Here is an 18,677-nt window from a genome sequence, read left to right on the forward strand (position 1 = left end):
AAAGATGGGGCGAGGTTCACCTCTTTGTGAACAAGTGCGTGAGAAAAAAAGTTTAAGGACGATGTTCCTTTGCAAGGAATTTAGGGATTTCATCATCTACGGTCCATAATATCATCAAAAGGGTGTCAGAGTTCGGTTCGCATTGCCAGCAGTAAGTCGGATTCGTTTCCGGTGAGGGTTGGACTCTGCCAAGGCTGTCCTTTGTCACCAATTCTATTCATTACTTTAATGGACAGAATTTCTAGGCACAGCACATGATGATGTGGTTCTGTTGGCTTCATCAAGCCGTGATCTCCAACTCTCACTGGAGCAGTTCCCAGCCGAGTGTGAAGCGGTTGGGATGAAAATCAGCACCTCCAAATCTGAGACCATGGTCGTTAGTCGGAAAAGGGTGGAGTGCCCTCTTCGGGTCGGGGATGAGATCCTGCCCCAAGTGGAGGAGTTCAAGTATCTTGGGGACTTGTTCACGAGTCAGGGAAGAATGGAACGGGAGATTGACAGGCAGATCGGTGCAGCGTCTGCAGTGATGCTGACTTTGTATCGGTCCGTTGTGGTGAAGAAGGAGCTACGCCGAAAGCCGAAGCTCTCAATTTACCAGTCGATCTACGTTCCTACCCTCACCTATGGGGACGGGCTATGGGTCGTGACCGAAAGAACAAGATCCGGGATACAAGCGGCCGAAATGAGTTTCCTTTGCAGGGTTTCCAGGCTCTCCCTTAGAGATAGGGTGAGAAGCTCGGTCATCCAGGAGGGCGTCAGAGTCGAGCCGCTACTCCTCCGCATTGAGAGGAGTCAGATTATGTGGCTCGGGCATCTGATTAGGTTGCCTCCTGTACACCTCCCTGGTGAGGTGTTCCGGGAATGTCCCACCGGGAGGACACCCCGGGGACGACCCAGGACACGCTGGAGAGACTATGTCTCCCGGCTGGCCTGGGAACGCCTCGGGATCCCCTCGGAAGAGCTGGTTGAAGTGGCTGGGGAGAAGGAAGTCTGGGCTTCCCTGCTAAAGCGACTGCCCCTGCGACCCGACCTTGGATAAGCGGAACAAAATGGATGGATTATAATAATTATGAATATAATTTTAAAATGGGAAATAATTCTTGTTTAATTAAAATTTTACAAATTTTACATTGTAACTTTTTTTTTAACCTCATCTACATATAACCTGGCCCATCTCGCCATTGTAAAAATTGACCAGCATCATTGTACAGTGTTGGTACTGTACTGTACTGGAATAATTCTTCTGTTTTGTTTAGAATAAACAAATAAAACTCCAATAAGCACTAAAGAAAGCTCGTATTTCATGTATGCCACTACTGTATAAATACTGTACCAGTATAGCAAGGCATTTTTTTTTAAATATAAGGAACAACCAGTCTCTTCACTGAACAGTTTTAATTGTCAATAATAAAGAAAAAAAATTATTTACGAGCCCAGATGTCATTTACATGCCTACAATCTGCAACATAATGTGAGCTAGGACATACATATTTCACTGTACATGCACTTCACTGCTTATCTTAAAAGATGCGACTCATCCGAGCAGGCTGCATCACTTCATGCAACAAGGCGAGATACAGTAGGACAGCTCTAGTCTGAGTATTGCTGTGGAACCCAACAATGCATCTTAACAACTGTTGTTTTGCATCCCAAACAAGTGATAACATTTGTGAGTGAGGCGTGCTTCTAACTTTCCACACTAACACTCAGGCTGGAGCTCTCTAGGCTATGTGTAAAGTGCAGTTAAAAAAAAGTATTGGCCCCCTTCTCAAATTCTTATATTTTTCTATAGTTTCCCCACTATCATGTGTAAGATTATCGAACAAACATACAAACATAACCCAAGTGAACTGAAAATCCTGAAAAAAACACTTTTTAAATGGTGATTTCAAGGGGAAAAATCTATTCAAAGTTACCTAGCCCTGTGTAAAAAAGTAATTGCCCCCTAAACCTAATAACTGGTTGGGCCATCCTCAGCAGCTACAACTGAAATCAAGCATTTTCTATAACTGGCATTGGGTCTTTAAGATCTCTGTGGAGATATTTTGGCCCACTCTTCCTTGCAGAATTGTTTGAATTAAGCAAAAACGGAGGGTTTTTCAGCATGAACTGCCTCTTTAAGGTCATGCCACTGCATTTCAATCGGATTCAAGTCTGGACTTTGACTAGACCAATCCAAAACCTTCATTTTGTTTCTTTAAGCCATTCGTTATCCTGCTGCAGTACCCAAGTGCGCTTCAGTTTGAGGTCACAAACTGAACATTCTCCTTCAGGATTTTCTGTTAAAGAGCAGAATTCATGGTTCCGTCAATCACAGCAAGTTGTCCAGGTACTCAAGGAGAAAACCAGCCCAAGACCATCATACTTCCACCACCATGTTTCACTGATGTTAGGATGTTCTTTTTCTTAAATGTTGTGCTACATTTATGCCAGATGTAATGAGACACATACCTTCCAAAAAGCTCAACTTTCATCTTGTCAGTTCATATAATATTCTCCCAAAAGTCTTGGGAATAATCCAGATGTTTTTTTTTTTGCAAAAGTAAGACAAGCCTTTATTTTATTTTTGGTCAGCAGTGGCTTTCTCCTTAGAACTCTGCCATGGAGGCCATTTTTCCTCTTTTACTTATTGTTGTATCATGAGCACTGACCTTAACTGAGGCAAGGGAGGCCTGCAGTTCTTTAGAAGTTGTCCTGAGTTCCTTTGTGTCCTCCTGGATGAGTCATTGCTGTTCTCTTGGGGTAATCTTTGTAGGCTGGTCACTCCTGGGTAGGTTCACCACTGTTCCATAACTTCTCCATTTGAGGTTAATGGCTCTCCCTATGTTTAGCTGGAATCATAAAGCTTTAGAAATTGCTTTTGTAACCCTTTCCAGACTGACAGATGTGAATTACTTTATTTCTTGACTGTTCTTGAATTTGTTTGGATCGTGTCATTTTGTTGTAGCTTTTTTAGATCTTTTGTCCAACTTGATTTTGTCAGGACTGGTTCTGTTTAAGTGATTTCTTGATTGAACAGGTCTGCAGGTAATCAGGCTTGGGTGTGATAAGTGAAAATTAACCAAAAGTTGTGATTAGCCATAGTTAATAGGCAGCCGTGGCCCAATGGTTAAGATCATCGCCTGCCACCGTGGGGGACCTAGGTTCAAAAACCCCGACTGGACCATCCGCCAACATCCCCCGGGCTCACGGCTGTGGTGTCCTTGAGCAAGACACTGATACCCCGAAATGCTCCCCGGGCGCTTCAGCTGCCCCCTGCTCCAGTGTGTTCCACTAACATGTGTATGTGTTCACTGTGATGGGTTAAATGCAGAGAACAAATTTCGTGTGCATGCATGCATGTTCATGACAATAAAAGATGATTCTTCTTCTTCTTCTTCTTCTAGTTAATTCATCATTTAAAAGGGGGGTAATTACTTTTTCACACAGGGCCAGGTACCTTTGAATGTTTTTTTCCCCTTAATGAATGAAATCACCATTTAAAAACAGCATTTTAAGTTCACTTGGGTTATATTTGTCTGCTATTTACATTTGTTTGATAATCTTAAACATTAAAGTGGGGGAAACTACGCAAAAATATAAGAAATTGAGAAGGGGGCCAATACGTTTTGACGGCGCTGTATAAGCTGATAGAGCCTGCTTGGATGAGAGGCGAAACGTCTTCAAAGACAACCAGAACAGTCCAGTTGCCATCAATTCAATGCCCTGAGAATGAAATGATCTGCATAAATGAGAATATTCATAGGCACATGCACTTCTCATGTCTTCATGTGAGATCAAACAGCCAAATCTGTCTTTAAAAATAAAAAATCGGACCAATTAACAGCAATTGTGCTTGCAAAGATCTCTTCCTCCAGTCTGTTTTGTTGCTTCTCAGAGGAAATCTTTGGCCAGAGCCTCCCCAAAATTGGGTGCAGCCATGAGAATGGCGATGGTACAGATGATGTTGAAGACGCTGAATCCGACCAGACACAGGCGGTCAATGACAGCTGCGGCGAACTGCCACTGCTCGGCTACACTGAGCTGCCGGTCCTGCTCGCGAACCCGTTCCACCAAAAATTGCACTTCTGTGAGAAGAGCCTGGAGCTGGTTGTCCACTACCCTGCTTCCAGTGATGCCACTATGGGTGTTTGAGGGCGCCGCCCTCCCTGAGCCCGGCCCAGATTCTAATCCACATGCCCCTGGAAAGATGGTTGTGGACTCATGGTTGAGAGACACTTTCGTTTCCTGCGATTTGCCAGATGAAACGTGTTGATGACTCAGCATATCTCCCCCTCCATCTGATGCCTCTCCATCTTCGGCTGCTGCTCCGTAGGAGCCCCTCATCTGACTATGACTCTGAGCTTCCAGTTCTGCTGTGGGCGGAAAGGCCTGGAACCCCATGTAATGCAGATGACCGTTCGGTTGAGGATGCAAATTGGGGCTGGGATCTCTGTGGATGGGATGCGGGAGAATGATGGCTTGGGAGATGCACCGGTGGTGTGGTGAGTGGTGGAGCTGAGTCAGGCTGGCTCTGAGGGAGGCGAGACTCTGGGGAAGGATATAGGTCATCTGGGTGGCGGTGGTGGCGGGAGAGGAGAGGGTCTTGCTCTGAGTGTCTGCCTGCCTGTGGTGAAGATCATGTTCCGCTCCCTCACCTGGGCATTTCATCCGTAGGAACCAAGGAACCCACTGCAGCAGAACCAGGTTGACCTTTCAAACAAAAACAACTTGGTTTTAGACCGCAATGTGTCATACCAGTTATCCTAAAAATGTTCGTAATATGTCATATACTGTGGCGCTTTGCGATACGAGTGCCTCTACATATGAGTTTTCTGAGATACAAGCCATCACTTCTGAGTCGGTCCTGGACCGAATGGCGCGCCTGCCGATTGTCACCGAGGGCTGTGGGTCCATCCATCCATTTTCTTCTGCTTATCCGAGGTCGGGTCAAGGGGGCAGTAGCTTCAATAGGGAACCTCAGACTTCCCTCTCCCCAGCCACTTCAACCAGCTCTTCCGGGGGGATCCCGAGGTGTTCCCAGGCCAGCCGGGAGACATAGTTTCTCCAGCGTGTCCTGGGTCGTCCCTGGGGTCTACTCCCGATGGAATCTGCCCGGAACACCTCACCAGGGAGGCCTCCAGGAGGCATCATAATCAGATGCCCGAGCCACCTCATCTGACTCCTCTCAATGCGGAGGAGTAGCGGCTCTACTCTGAGCTCCTCCCGGATGACCGAGCTTCTCAACCTATCTCTAAGGGAGAGCCATAGGTGAGGGTAGGAATGTAGATCGACCGGTAAATTGACAGCTTTGCCTTTTGGCTTAGCTCCTTCTTCACCACAACGGGCCGATACAAAGTCTGCATCACTGCAGACGCTGCACCGATCCCCCTGTCGTTCTTCCGTTCCATTCTTTACTCACTCAAGATACTTGAACTCCTTCACTTGGGGCAGATCTCTTCCCCAACCCAAAGAGGGCCCTCCACACGTTTCTGACTGAGGACCATGGTCTCAGATTTGGAGGTGCTGATTTTCATCCCGACCGCTTCACACTCGGCTGCGAACCACTCAAGTGAGAGTTAGAGATCACGGTTGATGAAGCCAACAGAACCACATCGTCTGCAAAAAGCAGAGATGCAATACTGAGGCCACCAAACCGGACCCCCTCTAGGCCTCGGCTGCGCCTAGAGATTCTGTCCATAAAAGTTAAGAATAGAATCGGTGACAAAGGGCAGCCTTGGCGGAGTCTAACCCTCACTGGAAACTAATCCGACTTATTGCCGGCAATGTGAACCAAACTCTGACACCGGTCGTACAAGGACCGAACAGCCCATACCAGTGGGTTTGGAACCCCATACTCCCGAAGCACCCCCACAGGACTCCCCGAAGGACACAGTTGAACGCCTTCTCCAAGTCCACAAAACACATGTAGACTGGTTGGGTGAAAATCCCATGCACCCTCGAGGACCCTACTGAGGGTGAAGAGCTGGTCCACTGTTCCACGGCCAGGACGAAAACCACACTGCTCCTCCTGAATCCGAGATTTGACTTCCCGACGGACCCTGCTCTCCAGCACCCCTGAATAGACCTTATCAGGGAGGCTGAGGAGTGTGATCGCCCTGTAGATGGAACACACCCTCCGGTCCCCCTCCTTAAAAAGAGGAACCACCACCCAACTCTGCCAATCCAGAGGCACTGTCCCCGATGTCCACGCGATGCTGCAGGGGCGTGTCAACCAGGACATCCCCACAACATCCAGGAACTTATCTTAGGAACTCCGGGGGTATCTCATCCACCTTGCCACCGAGGAGCTTTTTAACCACCTCAACCCCAGAGATAGGAGAGCCCGCCAGAGAGGGTGTGTGTGTGTGTGTGTGTGTGTGGGGGGGGGGGGGGGGGGGGTCTTTATTTAAAATCAGCAGTTCAAAGTGTATGCGCCGTGTGCCCCAACCATCAATTGCGCACCTCTGGGCGATCTTCAACGGACGAGTGCTGCCCCCCAGAGGATCCCGCCTTGGGGGGCTGGCTGCTGCCCATAGTGCCCATATCAGAAACCGCCACTGCATCACTTGATTACAAATGTTTTTTGTCTTCAAGTTTGACTAAATTTTGAGATAACAGTGCGCTACAGTCTCCCACCACTATATGGCAGCAGAACACTTCATAACATCCAGCCACCATCAATTCCCGTTGGTTTCTTTGCAATGGAAGGCAATATCAGTTGGTGGCTGCAATGGGCCAATAAGATGGCTTGGCAACTGCCAACAGACCCCACAGAAGAAGAACAAAGAAGGCCATTACATTAGGTACTGTCCTGTTTGTGCTCGCATTTTCTGTGTTTGCAGGTTATGTAGAGAACAAAAGTTATTGCTGTGTTTTTTTTAATCCATTATAAAACTGTTGAGTGCAATTTTTCTTAAAAAATGCGGGACATTTTTTTTTTTTTTTTTTATGGGGGCTTGAATGGATTCATTGCATTTCCATTCATTTCATTGGAATAAGGTGATTGGAAATACAAGTGTTTTGAGATACGTTTCACAGAACTAAACTCATCTCAAGGCACCACTGTATATCATTTTGTATTGTGCTTGTCCTCATTAACGTTGAAGGTGAGCTGGAGCCTATGTGGGTGAGCTGGAGCCTATCTATCTATCCTAGTCGATCGCGGGGCATGTACTGTACTTGTACCATCCATCACAAATGTAGACTTTTTTTTCTTTTCTGTGGCACCTATAACGGAGGTGCTGCCAAAGCCCAGTCTAAATAAGAATTGGTGGCAAGTAAGTATGTTGTAGTGATATATCTTGACTGAGAGACAAGCTTTGTATGTTGGGGAGGAGCTCAGTTTAGCCTGTGTTGTTATTTTAAGTTACGCCGCATGTGTATATACACTCGCATTTCCAGTGCATTTTTTCTTAATCTAATCATTGCAAGCCATTTTCATTATTCATTTTTTGTCTTATTCAAGGTGACTCAGCTGAGCGGTGCGGCGGCCCTCAAGTGCCCTCTATTGACCAGTCGTCACTGGTAGTTTGTCTATATGTCTGACTACAACACAAATGGAATAAGTTGCCAACAGAAGTGACGTCAGCCCCAACTGTGAATGTTTTTAAATCCAGGTTAAAAACTCTTCTTTTTTCTCATGCTTTTGAGGGTATTTCCATTTTTAAATGATATTTCTTGCACTGTACACTATTTTAATTGTACTTTTTCTATTCTTTTCTCTTTTAAATGTTTATAAGCGTTTTTTTCTTTGTATTTAAATGCTTTTAATTATGTAAAGCACATTGAGTTACCTTGTGTATGAAATGCGCTATATACATAAATTTGATTTGCTTTGCTTTGCTTTGCTATATGTGCCACCCTTCTCTCTCAACATCAGCTAGGATAGGGTCCAGCTCAGCCACCACCATAATGAATACAAGCGCGATACAATGGACACCATTGATACAGTATACTGTATTTTTTTGCCGAATCTTGATAACTAACGAACACAAACAATAGCTCTCACCTTCGCGCTTTCTTGCTTGGCAGAGGTAACAACTTGAATGATCACACTCACCCAATGTGGTATTTGTCCATTGTTGGGGTTGTGGTGATGGAACTGAAGGACAATGACCGTAGCTACTACGGACATCCCGACAATCACCATGGTGCTGGCGAAATACTGACCTGAGACAGACAATGTGTATGCGATCAACATGGTCAGCTTGCCTCATAATCCATTAAGACCAATGTCACACTGTGCAAACAAATGAAGGAACTGACCTATGAGTGGTATAGAATCTGAAGTGGCGGGCATGATCTCAGCGACCATCAACATAAAAACAGTCAGAGAAAGTAGAACTGTAATGCCTGGGAGAATGAGATAATATAATCATCTTTAATAGAAGAGTCACTTAGTGTATACGAGTACCTTGAAGTTGGAGTTTAAACCATCATTATATCAGGCGAGTTGACAGCTCACCTCCCTAGCTGTCATTTTGGCAACATTTATAACATTTACCATGGCATAAGTGTAATTCTAATGTTAGGCCAAGTCAGTACTGATTAAGATAAAACAAGCTAGCTGTCAACTATTCCAGATCATTAGGTGAAACCTTCTGTGTATTATTTTCGTTGGTCTTTCCACACAGGCGGTGAGGGACGTTTGAATTGTGTGGGGATCGTAATTGTTTATGACAGCCACTTTGTCTTTGTGTCGTGTCTTTGCCACTCCGTCCAAGGATTCCCTTCCCTAGCTTTCATCTTAGCACATCTAAGGAGACTGGTAAATTTATAACATAGCTGATATTAACTGATTACGGTTCTACGGGAAAAAAAACGAACAAATGAAAATGAACTCAAGTCGGTTGACTGGTCTTCGTTTCAAGCCTAGCTTATCCTCCCGATCTAGACCTCCACCATGGCGGAAATTCTGATCATGTGATCAAAAAGCAGAACTGTGCCATGTACATCACATGGAGATGTTCAGAATCAATATTTATCTCAATATGACAACAACGGGGGAACATTTAATAAAATATATCGTACACTCCAGAGATGCTAATTATTAAATGCTTTAATGTGTGGCGATTGCTCCAGATGGGTTTTTCTGTTGCTATGACCAACCGATCGGAAGATTAGAAAATGCTGACATCATCGAGGGCCAGCAGTGTGCTGACCTTCTGAGGACAAATTTGCAATCTGATTCATTAAAGAAACAGTTTCATTGCTAATATAGTTTAAGTTACATTGGCCATCATTACTGGCAGATGAGATTGCCATGGCAACACATACATGCTGATATCTGATTGGACAAAAAAATAAATAAAAATAAAAAACAAACTGGAAACAGTGTAGCCAAGAGAAAAACACTATGAAACCAAGACAATAGACTGTTTGGAATAAACTAATACAATTGCTTGGAACAAATATTGGAATTTAGATTGCAAATGTATGTAAGTGTTTCTGATAGTGTTTGTGTTTGCCAGCAGAAAAGGCCTTGGTAGCCCTGACGATCGACTGCTGATGTTATGTGTGTTATGATATGTTGAGTTTATTTTTGCCTTGGGTAAACAAATTATTAGGAAATGATGTTTTGAAAGTCATTCAAATGACTTCCAGTTGACCTTGGAGGCACCAGTTTATTGTACTTGGTATTCTGTACTTGATTTCTACTTTCTGACAAAGCTCCTTCTATTTTACCCTCTTATCTTTCTTCTTGTCTGTTCTTTCTCTCCCTCTCAGTCCCATCGCAATTCTCCCAACAGCGTCTCCATAGCGAGACAGAAAATGTTCCCCCATTATGTTGACAGAGCGAGACTCTAGGAAAACCACAAGAGTTTTGAATATGCAGACATACGCGTGTGTTTCAACATATAACCCAAGCACGCTTTCTCATATTCGTGTCTTCTCACCCAAGCTGATCTTCTCCCCGGACTTGGCCGGGAGCAGGAAGACCAGCAGCGTCATGGACGAGAGGAGCACGGAGGGGATGAGGAGGTTGAGAGTGTAGTAGAGAGTCCGTCGGCGCAGAGTCACCACGAAGGTCACGTCAGGGTAGGGCTCTGTGCAACACTCGTAAAAAACCTCGTTGCGACCTCCGAGCACCTCTGAGGGGGACACGAGAGGGTCAAAGATCGAGCTAGGACTCCAGTGAAAGTAATACAGGTTGTTGAGGTTACGAACAGCAAGCAATGAACTAGTCTGCGCAGCGACCTAAGAAGGAATGCTCTGTTACCACCGTGTTTACTAATTTTCATTTGATTATTTTATGTTCGTCAACATGGTGAAGTTGTGGTGATGATGTCTGTTTCATCATTCTAAGGTTCAAGGTTCAAATGTGGGCTTCCTGTGTGGTATTTGCATGTTCTCCCCGTGCTTGATTTGGTTTTCTTTGGGTACTCCCGCTTCATCCCTTCAATCCTAAAATATGCATGTTAGGTTTATTAAAGACTTTAAATTGTCCATCGGTGTGAATGTGAGTGTAAATGGATGTTAATTGTCAAGAGCCTAGGCTCGAAAATGATGACTCGGAATTTCTAGATAGGCTTATTTTATTGTTATTGTTTTATTTCATGACTTTCTGTCACTGATGGTGTAGTGGTACATTTGCCTGCATTTGATACAGGCAGTGTGGGTTCAGTTCCCACTCAGTGATAATGTGAATGCAAATGGTTGTCCATGTCTATATGTGCCCTCTGACGAATTGGCACCCAGTTCAGGGTGTTGTCCACCTTTTGCACGAAGTCAGCTGGGATAGGCTCCAGTGACCCACAACCCTGAACAGGATAAGCAGTACTGAGAAAGGATGGATTTTATTTCTTAAAATGCTTCATATTTTTTTTCAGAATTTTATTGCCTATGCTTTTGCTAAGCTCGGAGAAACATGTTCAATGTGTGAGCTTGTTTGCTAAAACAGATAACATCACTGACGTTTGCATTGGGTGCAATTCATGGGCCACCATGCACCCACGAGAAAGACTGTTGCTAAGATTAAGTTATTGATGATGAATCAGACAGCGTTGTGGACCCCAAAAGACGAGGACGACCATCGATCACGATCTGTTAGAACAAAATAAAATGAAAAACACTTGAGATTTGAGTTAGATAATTCTCCATGAAAGCCCAAATCATCAAGACGTTTATCAGTTGCTCTGAACATTTCAAGAACTTCTTTAAGATGCTTGATCCATGATAAGCGACTGTACCCTTATATACTGTACCTTGTTTGGATTAATGGAAAATGATCCATCTTGTCGGTATATAAGATTTTTTCTTGACAAATCTATCTACAGTACAATCAAGTGAGTCATGAATTCTGCTTCACCCTGTATATGTGCCCTACGATGGCTGGAAACCAATTCAGTGTGTCAGTCAGCTGAGCTAGGTTCATGATTACAATGGTGCTTTTATGCAAATTGTATTTGCGTCCCCCCCCCCCCCCACACACACACACATACAAACACGCACACACGCATGTATGCATGCATGCACGCCGCACACATGCAGACCCGCCCACACGCACAGACACTCGCATATATATATCCTGAAAAAGTGGAGGATGCCCAGTGGGATACCTACTCTACGATTTATCCACGCTTTTAAATAATGAGGTGCATTCCAATAGTATTTCATCCGTAGTCAATGCGTGTAGGTTTTTGCTCCTAACTAACAAGCATTAAAATTCAAATGACAATATTTTTCATTTTGCCATAGGGATTTATCAAAAGCTTTATAATTTTATTTCCTTATAATGATACAATACTGAGCAAACCATGAGATTTGTTGCATTGCTATGACCGTCATATAATCTAACAAAAACATCAATACAGACCTCTGTCAAGGCCCAACAGCATCCGTTGCCATTAAGATTTTAAACAACGATGTAGTGATCCAAGACTGTACTTAATTTTTCATTTTCATTCAGCTTCATTTTGAACACTGTTACCAAATATGGTTGCATTCTCAAGCCCCCCCCCCCCCAAAAAAAAAACTCACCCAGTAGGTCCCACTCCCCATTAGGCATGTATCCCGACACATCTGCATCTTTCATCTGGATGTCCAGCAGCCAGCCGTCAAATGTTCTGGAACCAAACTTTAACTCACATCGCTGTATGTCAAAGGGAAACCAGCGCACGTCCACATTACAGGTGCTCATAAATATTCCTTAGAAAGAAATGAGGAATGTCATTGTTCTAAAGGCATTAAAAAAGAGCCAATTTGTGGAGACGGAGATGTTAAAAAATAACAACTCACCTGGAGGCAGATACTCACAGAAGCCACTGGAGTTTACCAGCACGTTGGTCTTAAAGGTGGCGTCAAACTTGTCATGAACACTGCAGTAGAGTAACAATGATGAGTCTGCGCGTGTTTGTATTCCTCACATTTTTAGGATATAAATCTGTCTGCAGTCCTGTGGTGGGGACATCTTGTGGTATGTGGACCGAAAATAAGACCAAACCATTTAAAATTTTTGTAGCACCTATTATGAACATGCCTATGAACAGGGGCGTCGAACAGGGGGTGAAAACTTGACACTGTAAAGGGACCCTGACCATTGACCTGACAAACACCCCCCGTCGGTGCCCTGTCCGCCATTAATTTCACCAAGGAAGCATCTGTTCCGTTCATTTGACGTACTTGGTCGGCGAGGGACAAAATTGGCAGAGAAACATGCCAAAACCCCCTTGAATGATTCCTGAGACGTGTGAGAATATTCGATGGACTGGCAAGACGGAAGTTGAACTTTTTGGAAGAGGTGTGTCTCGTTACAGCTTCTGTAAATGTAATACTGCGTTTCAGAAAAAGAACATCACACCAACAGTCAAACATGGTGGTGGTAGTGTGATGGGCTTGGGCTGTAGTGCTCCTTCAGGACCTGTACAACTTATTGTGATTAATGGAACCATAAATTCTGGTCTTTAATAGAAAATCCTGAAGGAGAATGTTCGGCCATCAGCTTGTGACCTCAAGCTGAAGCTCACATGGGTTGTGCAGCAGGACAACGATCCAAAACACAGCAGCAAGTCACCTTCAAAAACACAGTGCAGGTTTTAGAGTGGCGTTGTCAAAGTCTCGACTTGAATCCGACTGAAATGCTGTGACATGAGGTTAAAAAGGCCGTTCATGCTCGAAAACCCGCCATTGTTGTTGAATAAAAATAATTCTACGAAGGAGAGAGGGAAAAAATATCCACACAAAGATGTGAAAGACTCATTGCCAGTTATAGAAAACACTTGAGTTCAGTTATTGGTACTGAGGATGACCCAACCAGTTATTAGGTTAAGGGTTTCATTTCGTTTTGACACAAGGCTAGGTAGCTTTGAATAGTTTTTCCTCTAAATAATAATAATAATAATAAAAATAAAAATAAAAATCACCATTTACAGTAACAATTTACTTAGTTATCTTTGTCTGATAGTTACATTTGTTTGATGATTTTACACAATAAAGTGGGTAAACTATGCAAAACAATTATTATTTGAGAAGGGGGCCATTACTTTTTGACAGCACTATGTTTAGTTTGACAGTAAACGTAACTAGAAGTGACACTAAACAGCTTGAAGCCTCTTTTTGAAGACTTGTCCACTATCTACTGCTGCTTTTTGTGAAGTGAGTTCATTTGAGTTCACTGCCACCATACAGGGTTCGTATCTCAAATTTGTACTCGCGAGTCACAGCTACAAATTGGCCGAACGAAGGACCGTATGTCGAAAAGTCAGCGAGATGCACCGTGCATCGGATTTTTAAGGTCAAGTGATTTGTTTTCCCCATTTCAGATGAAAGACACTGTCGCTCAAGAGTTTCCCCAAATAGATGATTTAACCACATACCAGGATTAACCGAGTTCATGTGGTACAATAAATGGGGCTGGTGCCTTCCCACGTGGGGAGGCAACTTTGGAGTGTCTTCAGAACCAGGACTCCTGTTTCAATCACAGATATCGTACAAAAAACGTCATTATTGATATTCATCCCACAATATGTGTGAGTGTGTGTCTGTGTGAGAGAAAGAGAATGTGTGTTAGTATAGTGCTTTTGGGTGTGTGTTCGTGCGTGTGCATGTGTGTGTGTCGCATACCTATTGTAAAGCAATATGTCAGGTGTCCATACTTGATCTGCAGTGAAGCGAAGGTTTTTAACTCCAGGATATTCTGACTGATTCCACTGAAGGTAGTGATCATACCACTGCTGGGAGACACAGATGTACATTTTTATTAATTATTCATCTAGTTCTCAGCATAATAAACAGCAAAATATACAGCACTCATGTGTGGTTATCTGTATTAATTTATTCAATTCTGCATTTGTGTTCTACCTATTACTGCCATCTGTGTTGCTACAATGTGGGTGTCTATTTATAGACAAAATTCAATAACAGATTACTAATTAATAACTCACCATCTGCAGCCAGACATTCATGGTGAGGATCTGGTTCTTTTCATCCTTGAACAATGCGAAAGTAAATGACAAAACAAGCAATTTAATCAGTAAAGTGGCTAACTTACATACAGACACTTTTTTTTTTTTTAAATAAAAAACCAAACAAAAACAATTGTTCAACCTTGGCAGAGCCTACCAGGTACCACTGTACTGTAGTTGGTTATGGATTACTTCCATTAGAGCTACTGTAAACGAGGCCAACTAAGAGAATATCCTATAAAATTGCAATTCTATGTTTTGTTACCATCAGTCTACCACTCAAGCATCAAATGCTGTCTGAGGAAACATTTGAACTAGAAAGAAGAAAACATGACGTTTTATTTGGTAGCTCACACAATTTGCCATTCTCTATATTTAAGTTGACAGTTACCTTCAGCCTAGACTGCCAATAAACAGCTCAAAGTATTTACGAATTACATCTGTCTAACTGCCGCTTGTGAAGTGAGTTGAGTCACCTGCCACCATACAGTGCTCGTATATCTCAAGTCAGAGCAAAGAATCGGCTGATCAAGGGCTCATATCTTGAAAAACTCATATCTCAAGGCACCACTGTAACATTTTCAAAGTTTTCATTTTGTAATTATTTATTCATTTGTTAATTTTATTACTCGGGTAGATGAGGGGATAAGGAATACAGCATGTACATGTTTGACATCAGCCATCAGTTGGATCCAGACTTGGGTCCAAAAAAGACATTTTAAACCCATGAGTTAAGGCCAGCCGCTCACCGAGCGACATGGCCGAACTGGACTCAAGTGGGAAATCAGGGAAAAAATACAGTCGTTGACTCAGACCCGCACACCCTCGCACATATCCCAACTCGCTGTAACGGAAAAACTGCGACCTCTGGTGTTCTTATCAGAAAAAATGTTTTGAGGCGCCACAGTACAGTACATACATACAGTACTGTACTGTCTAATTTTTTTTTATTGAACTACAAAAAAATACAACGTGACTGTCAAGCCCACTGTAGCTATACTATAGCTACAGAGAGAAAATGTGCTAGAAATAAAGACGAGAGTGTGGTTTTTTGAGAGGTTCTTGGCAATGATTGGCCCGTTTCATTGAGTGCACACATTTCGGTGACAGAGGCTCTCCACCCTTCACTTTTTAGCCACATGTACAAATTATTATTATTGATACCGTGTATAGTGTATTGGAATGGCTTGCTGGCGGCTGGCTGGTTGTTGCTTTGTTCCTGGAAATGCAATTTTTGTTGTGAAAGCTCTTGTAATACGAGCCGACATGGAATTTTTTATTGGCTGTTACATCTGTGACGTTGCGACACTGTTCACCTATGATTTAAATTTTGAATTGCAGCAAAACTAGTGGCCGACGGTCAGCTTCTCATGAAAACTAGTTGCAGAACCCCGTACAGAGCAGTTTAATCCCGTTCGGACGTTTCTTTCAGTGTACGGCGGGCCAAATGGACACTGACAAAAATAAAATGTATATATCAGATTAAATATCTTCCTTAGAGACAATGGGTTTTAAAGTATAGTATTCAATTGGACATAATTTGTGTTGTGCTGGTTGTGTCAATTTTCCTACCACATCCATGATCTGCATTAGAGTGATGGAGAAGTGGACGGTGAGGGTGTGGGAGTCATTGGCCACTGGCCTCTCCATGGGGTTATAATCTCTCAGCAACTCCCTGAGCAGAAAGCGTTGATGGGGACCCTGCGTTGTCTCTTTGTGGGTCGACAGAAGGGAGACAAGTGGAGAGGGAGAATTCGTAAAGTATTGATTATGTGGGGAAAAAGATGCATGAGAGAAGAGTCATGAACAAGAGAACACTGTGTCAGAAGAAAGCAAAAGAATAATAGAACCTCGTTACTTCTAATCAATTACAACCCCTGATTGATCACACAATCTCTTCCTGCTGTTGTAAAGCTGTCCGCTTCATTCCATGCAGGGAAAGTGAGGCCGTTAAACGTGGAGATAACCTGGACACACCCAGCATTCACTGGAATATGAGCTTTCTCTCCGCAGCCCATAACTCCAGATGATGTGGCTTTGATTTTGTTAATTTCTCAAGAGGGCAATTACACTGATGTGGACACAATGATCATTTCTGAGCCACAGCACACTTTACATTCGGACAAAACATTGACCTATCTGATGGCTGCACCTATAAGAAGTAAACCTGCTGTTCTGATGGGTCTTGAGGTCTGGGTTCTGCCCCAGTTCTGGCGGGTTTTCTCCTAGCACTCCGGTTTCTTCCCACATCCGAAAAACATACATGAATTGGAGACTCTAAATTGCCCGTAGGCATGACTGTGAGTGCGAATGGTTGTTTGTTTCGATGTGCCCTGCGATTGGCTGGCAACCAGTTCAGGGTGTACCCCGCCTCCTGCCCGATGACAGCTGGGATAGGCTCCAGCACGCCCGCGACCCTAGTGAGGAGAAGCGGCTCAGAAAATGGATGGATGGATGGATAAACGTGCATGCTCATCTATCCATTTTCTATACCGCTTCTCCTCATTAGGGGCACGGGTGAGCTGTAGTCTATCCTATCTGACTTTGGGCAAGAAGGAAGGGTACATCCTGCACAAACAACCGTTCACGCTCACATTAACACATACGGATACAATGTAGAGTCTTCAATTAACTTATTAAACATCAGTAAATTGACCTATTATTTTATTAAATACATACTAAATATAACAAATAAACACATTTGAGCCACTGAGAACTACAGTAAGCTAACTCCATGTTTGTCATTTTTGAGCTAAGTGCAGAAATAAAAAGAGCATCGTCTTCAGATATGTACTGGTGTAAGTTAAGGTTTAGTTCCAAATTTGACATATAAGCGACAGTCCTTCATTGAACACAACACTTTGCCTGATTCATCAGTGCAACACTAGACCAACAATTTTACAGATGACCGCACCCATGAAACCAGGCTTCACCTCCTGCAAAAAACATCCCAGAGAGTGAGGTTCAGGTTCATAGTCCTGGGTTGTCCCCGGGGTCTCCTTCCGGTGAGACATGCCCGGAACACCTCACCAGGGAGGCGTCCGGGAGGCATCCAAATCAGATGCCCCAGCCACCTCATCTGGCTCCTCTCGATGTGGAGGAGCAGCGACTCTACTCTGATATCCTCCCAGATGACCGCGCTTCTCACCCTATCTCTAAGGGAGGGCCCGGACAACCTGCGGAGGAAACTCATTTCGGCCACTTGTATCCGTGATCTTGTTCTTTCGGTCATAGGTGAGGGTAGGAACGTAGATTGACCGGTAAATAGAGAGCTTCGCCTTTCGGCTTAGCTCCTTCTTTACCACAACGGACCGATACACTGATCCGCCTGTCGATCTCCTGTTCCATTCTTCCCTGACTCGTGAACAATACCCCAAGATACTTGAACTCCTCCACTTGGGGAAGGATCTCATCTCCGACCCGGAGATGGCACGCACCCTTTTTTTCCGACTGAGGACCATGGTCTCAGATTTGGAGGTGCTGATTCTCATCCCAGCCACTTCACACTTGGCTGCAAACTGCTCCCGTGAGAGTTGGAGATTAGTGCTTGATAAAGCCAACAGAACCACATCATCTGCGAAAAGCAGAGATGCAATACTGAGGCCACCAAACCGGACCCCCTCTACGCCTCGGCTGCGCCTTGAAATTCTGTCCATAAAAGTTATGAACAGAATCGGTGACAAAGGGCAGCCTTGGCGGAGTCCAACCCTCATCAGAAACGAGTCCAACTTAGTGCCAGCAATGCGGACCAAACTCTGACTCCGGTCATACAGGGACCGAACAGCACGTATCAGGGGGTTCGGCACCGCATACTCCATTCCCTGAGGGACATGGTCGAACGCCTTTTCCAAGTCCACAAAACATATGTAGACTGGTTGTGCGAACTCCCATGCACCCTCGAGGACCCTGCCGTGGGTGTAGAGCTGGTCCACTGCCAAGACGAAAACCACACTGGTCCTCCTGGATCTGAGATTTGACTTCCCGACGGGCACTGTCGCACTGTCCCCTTCAGTTACAGAATAGAAAATAGAAACATAAATAACAGGACAGTCAAACTAAGGCAAGTATTATTTGTGAAATATGGAATATAAAAATAAAAACAACAAAAGTCTACACACCCCTGTTCAGGTTTTTGTAATATAAAAAAATGAGACCAAGATAAATCATATCAAAATGTTTTCCAACTTTAATGTGACCTATAACCTGTGCAAGTTAATTGGGTAGGTAAAAAAGTAGACAATAAGACACTGTGTTTGTGTGCATACCCTCTTATACTGTAACTGGGATGTGGCT

The 18,677-nt window shown here is 43.9% G+C and overlaps 1 protein-coding gene across 1 annotated transcript; it reads right to left on the reverse strand.

Annotated features, from left to right (window-relative positions):
- Positions 1-1,380: 1,380 nt before the first annotated feature.
- LOC133479412 (neuronal acetylcholine receptor subunit alpha-7-like) lies at positions 1,381-18,216 on the reverse strand. The gene is made up of 10 exons (XM_061776397.1): positions 18,198-18,216; positions 15,957-16,096; positions 14,364-14,408; positions 14,044-14,153; positions 12,220-12,299; positions 11,962-12,129; positions 9,879-10,073; positions 8,248-8,334; positions 8,042-8,151; positions 1,381-4,692 (listed from the first exon to the last, which is right to left on the reverse strand). Exons 1-10 carry the CDS (start codon positions 18,214-18,216, stop codon positions 3,874-3,876), a joined length of 1,773 nt encoding a protein of 590 aa, XP_061632381.1. The 3' UTR covers positions 1,381-3,873.
- Positions 18,217-18,677: the final 461 nt, after the last annotated feature.

Source organism: Phyllopteryx taeniolatus, chromosome 6 (assembly GCF_024500385.1).
Source record: "Phyllopteryx taeniolatus isolate TA_2022b chromosome 6, UOR_Ptae_1.2, whole genome shotgun sequence".
NCBI classification, from domain to species: Eukaryota; Metazoa; Chordata; class Actinopteri; order Syngnathiformes; family Syngnathidae; genus Phyllopteryx; species Phyllopteryx taeniolatus.

Excerpts from the sequence above, each read along its gene's own strand:
- LOC133479412 (XM_061776397.1), bottom strand. Across the intron at positions 12,300-14,043 it reads GACATATTGCTTTACAATAG|TGTTCATGACAAGTTTGACG; the intron begins GTATGCGACACA and ends ACTCTACTGCAG. Across the intron at positions 8,152-8,247 it reads AGATTCTATACCACTCATAG|GTCAGTATTTCGCCAGCACC; the intron begins GTCAGTTCCTTC and ends TGTCTGTCTCAG.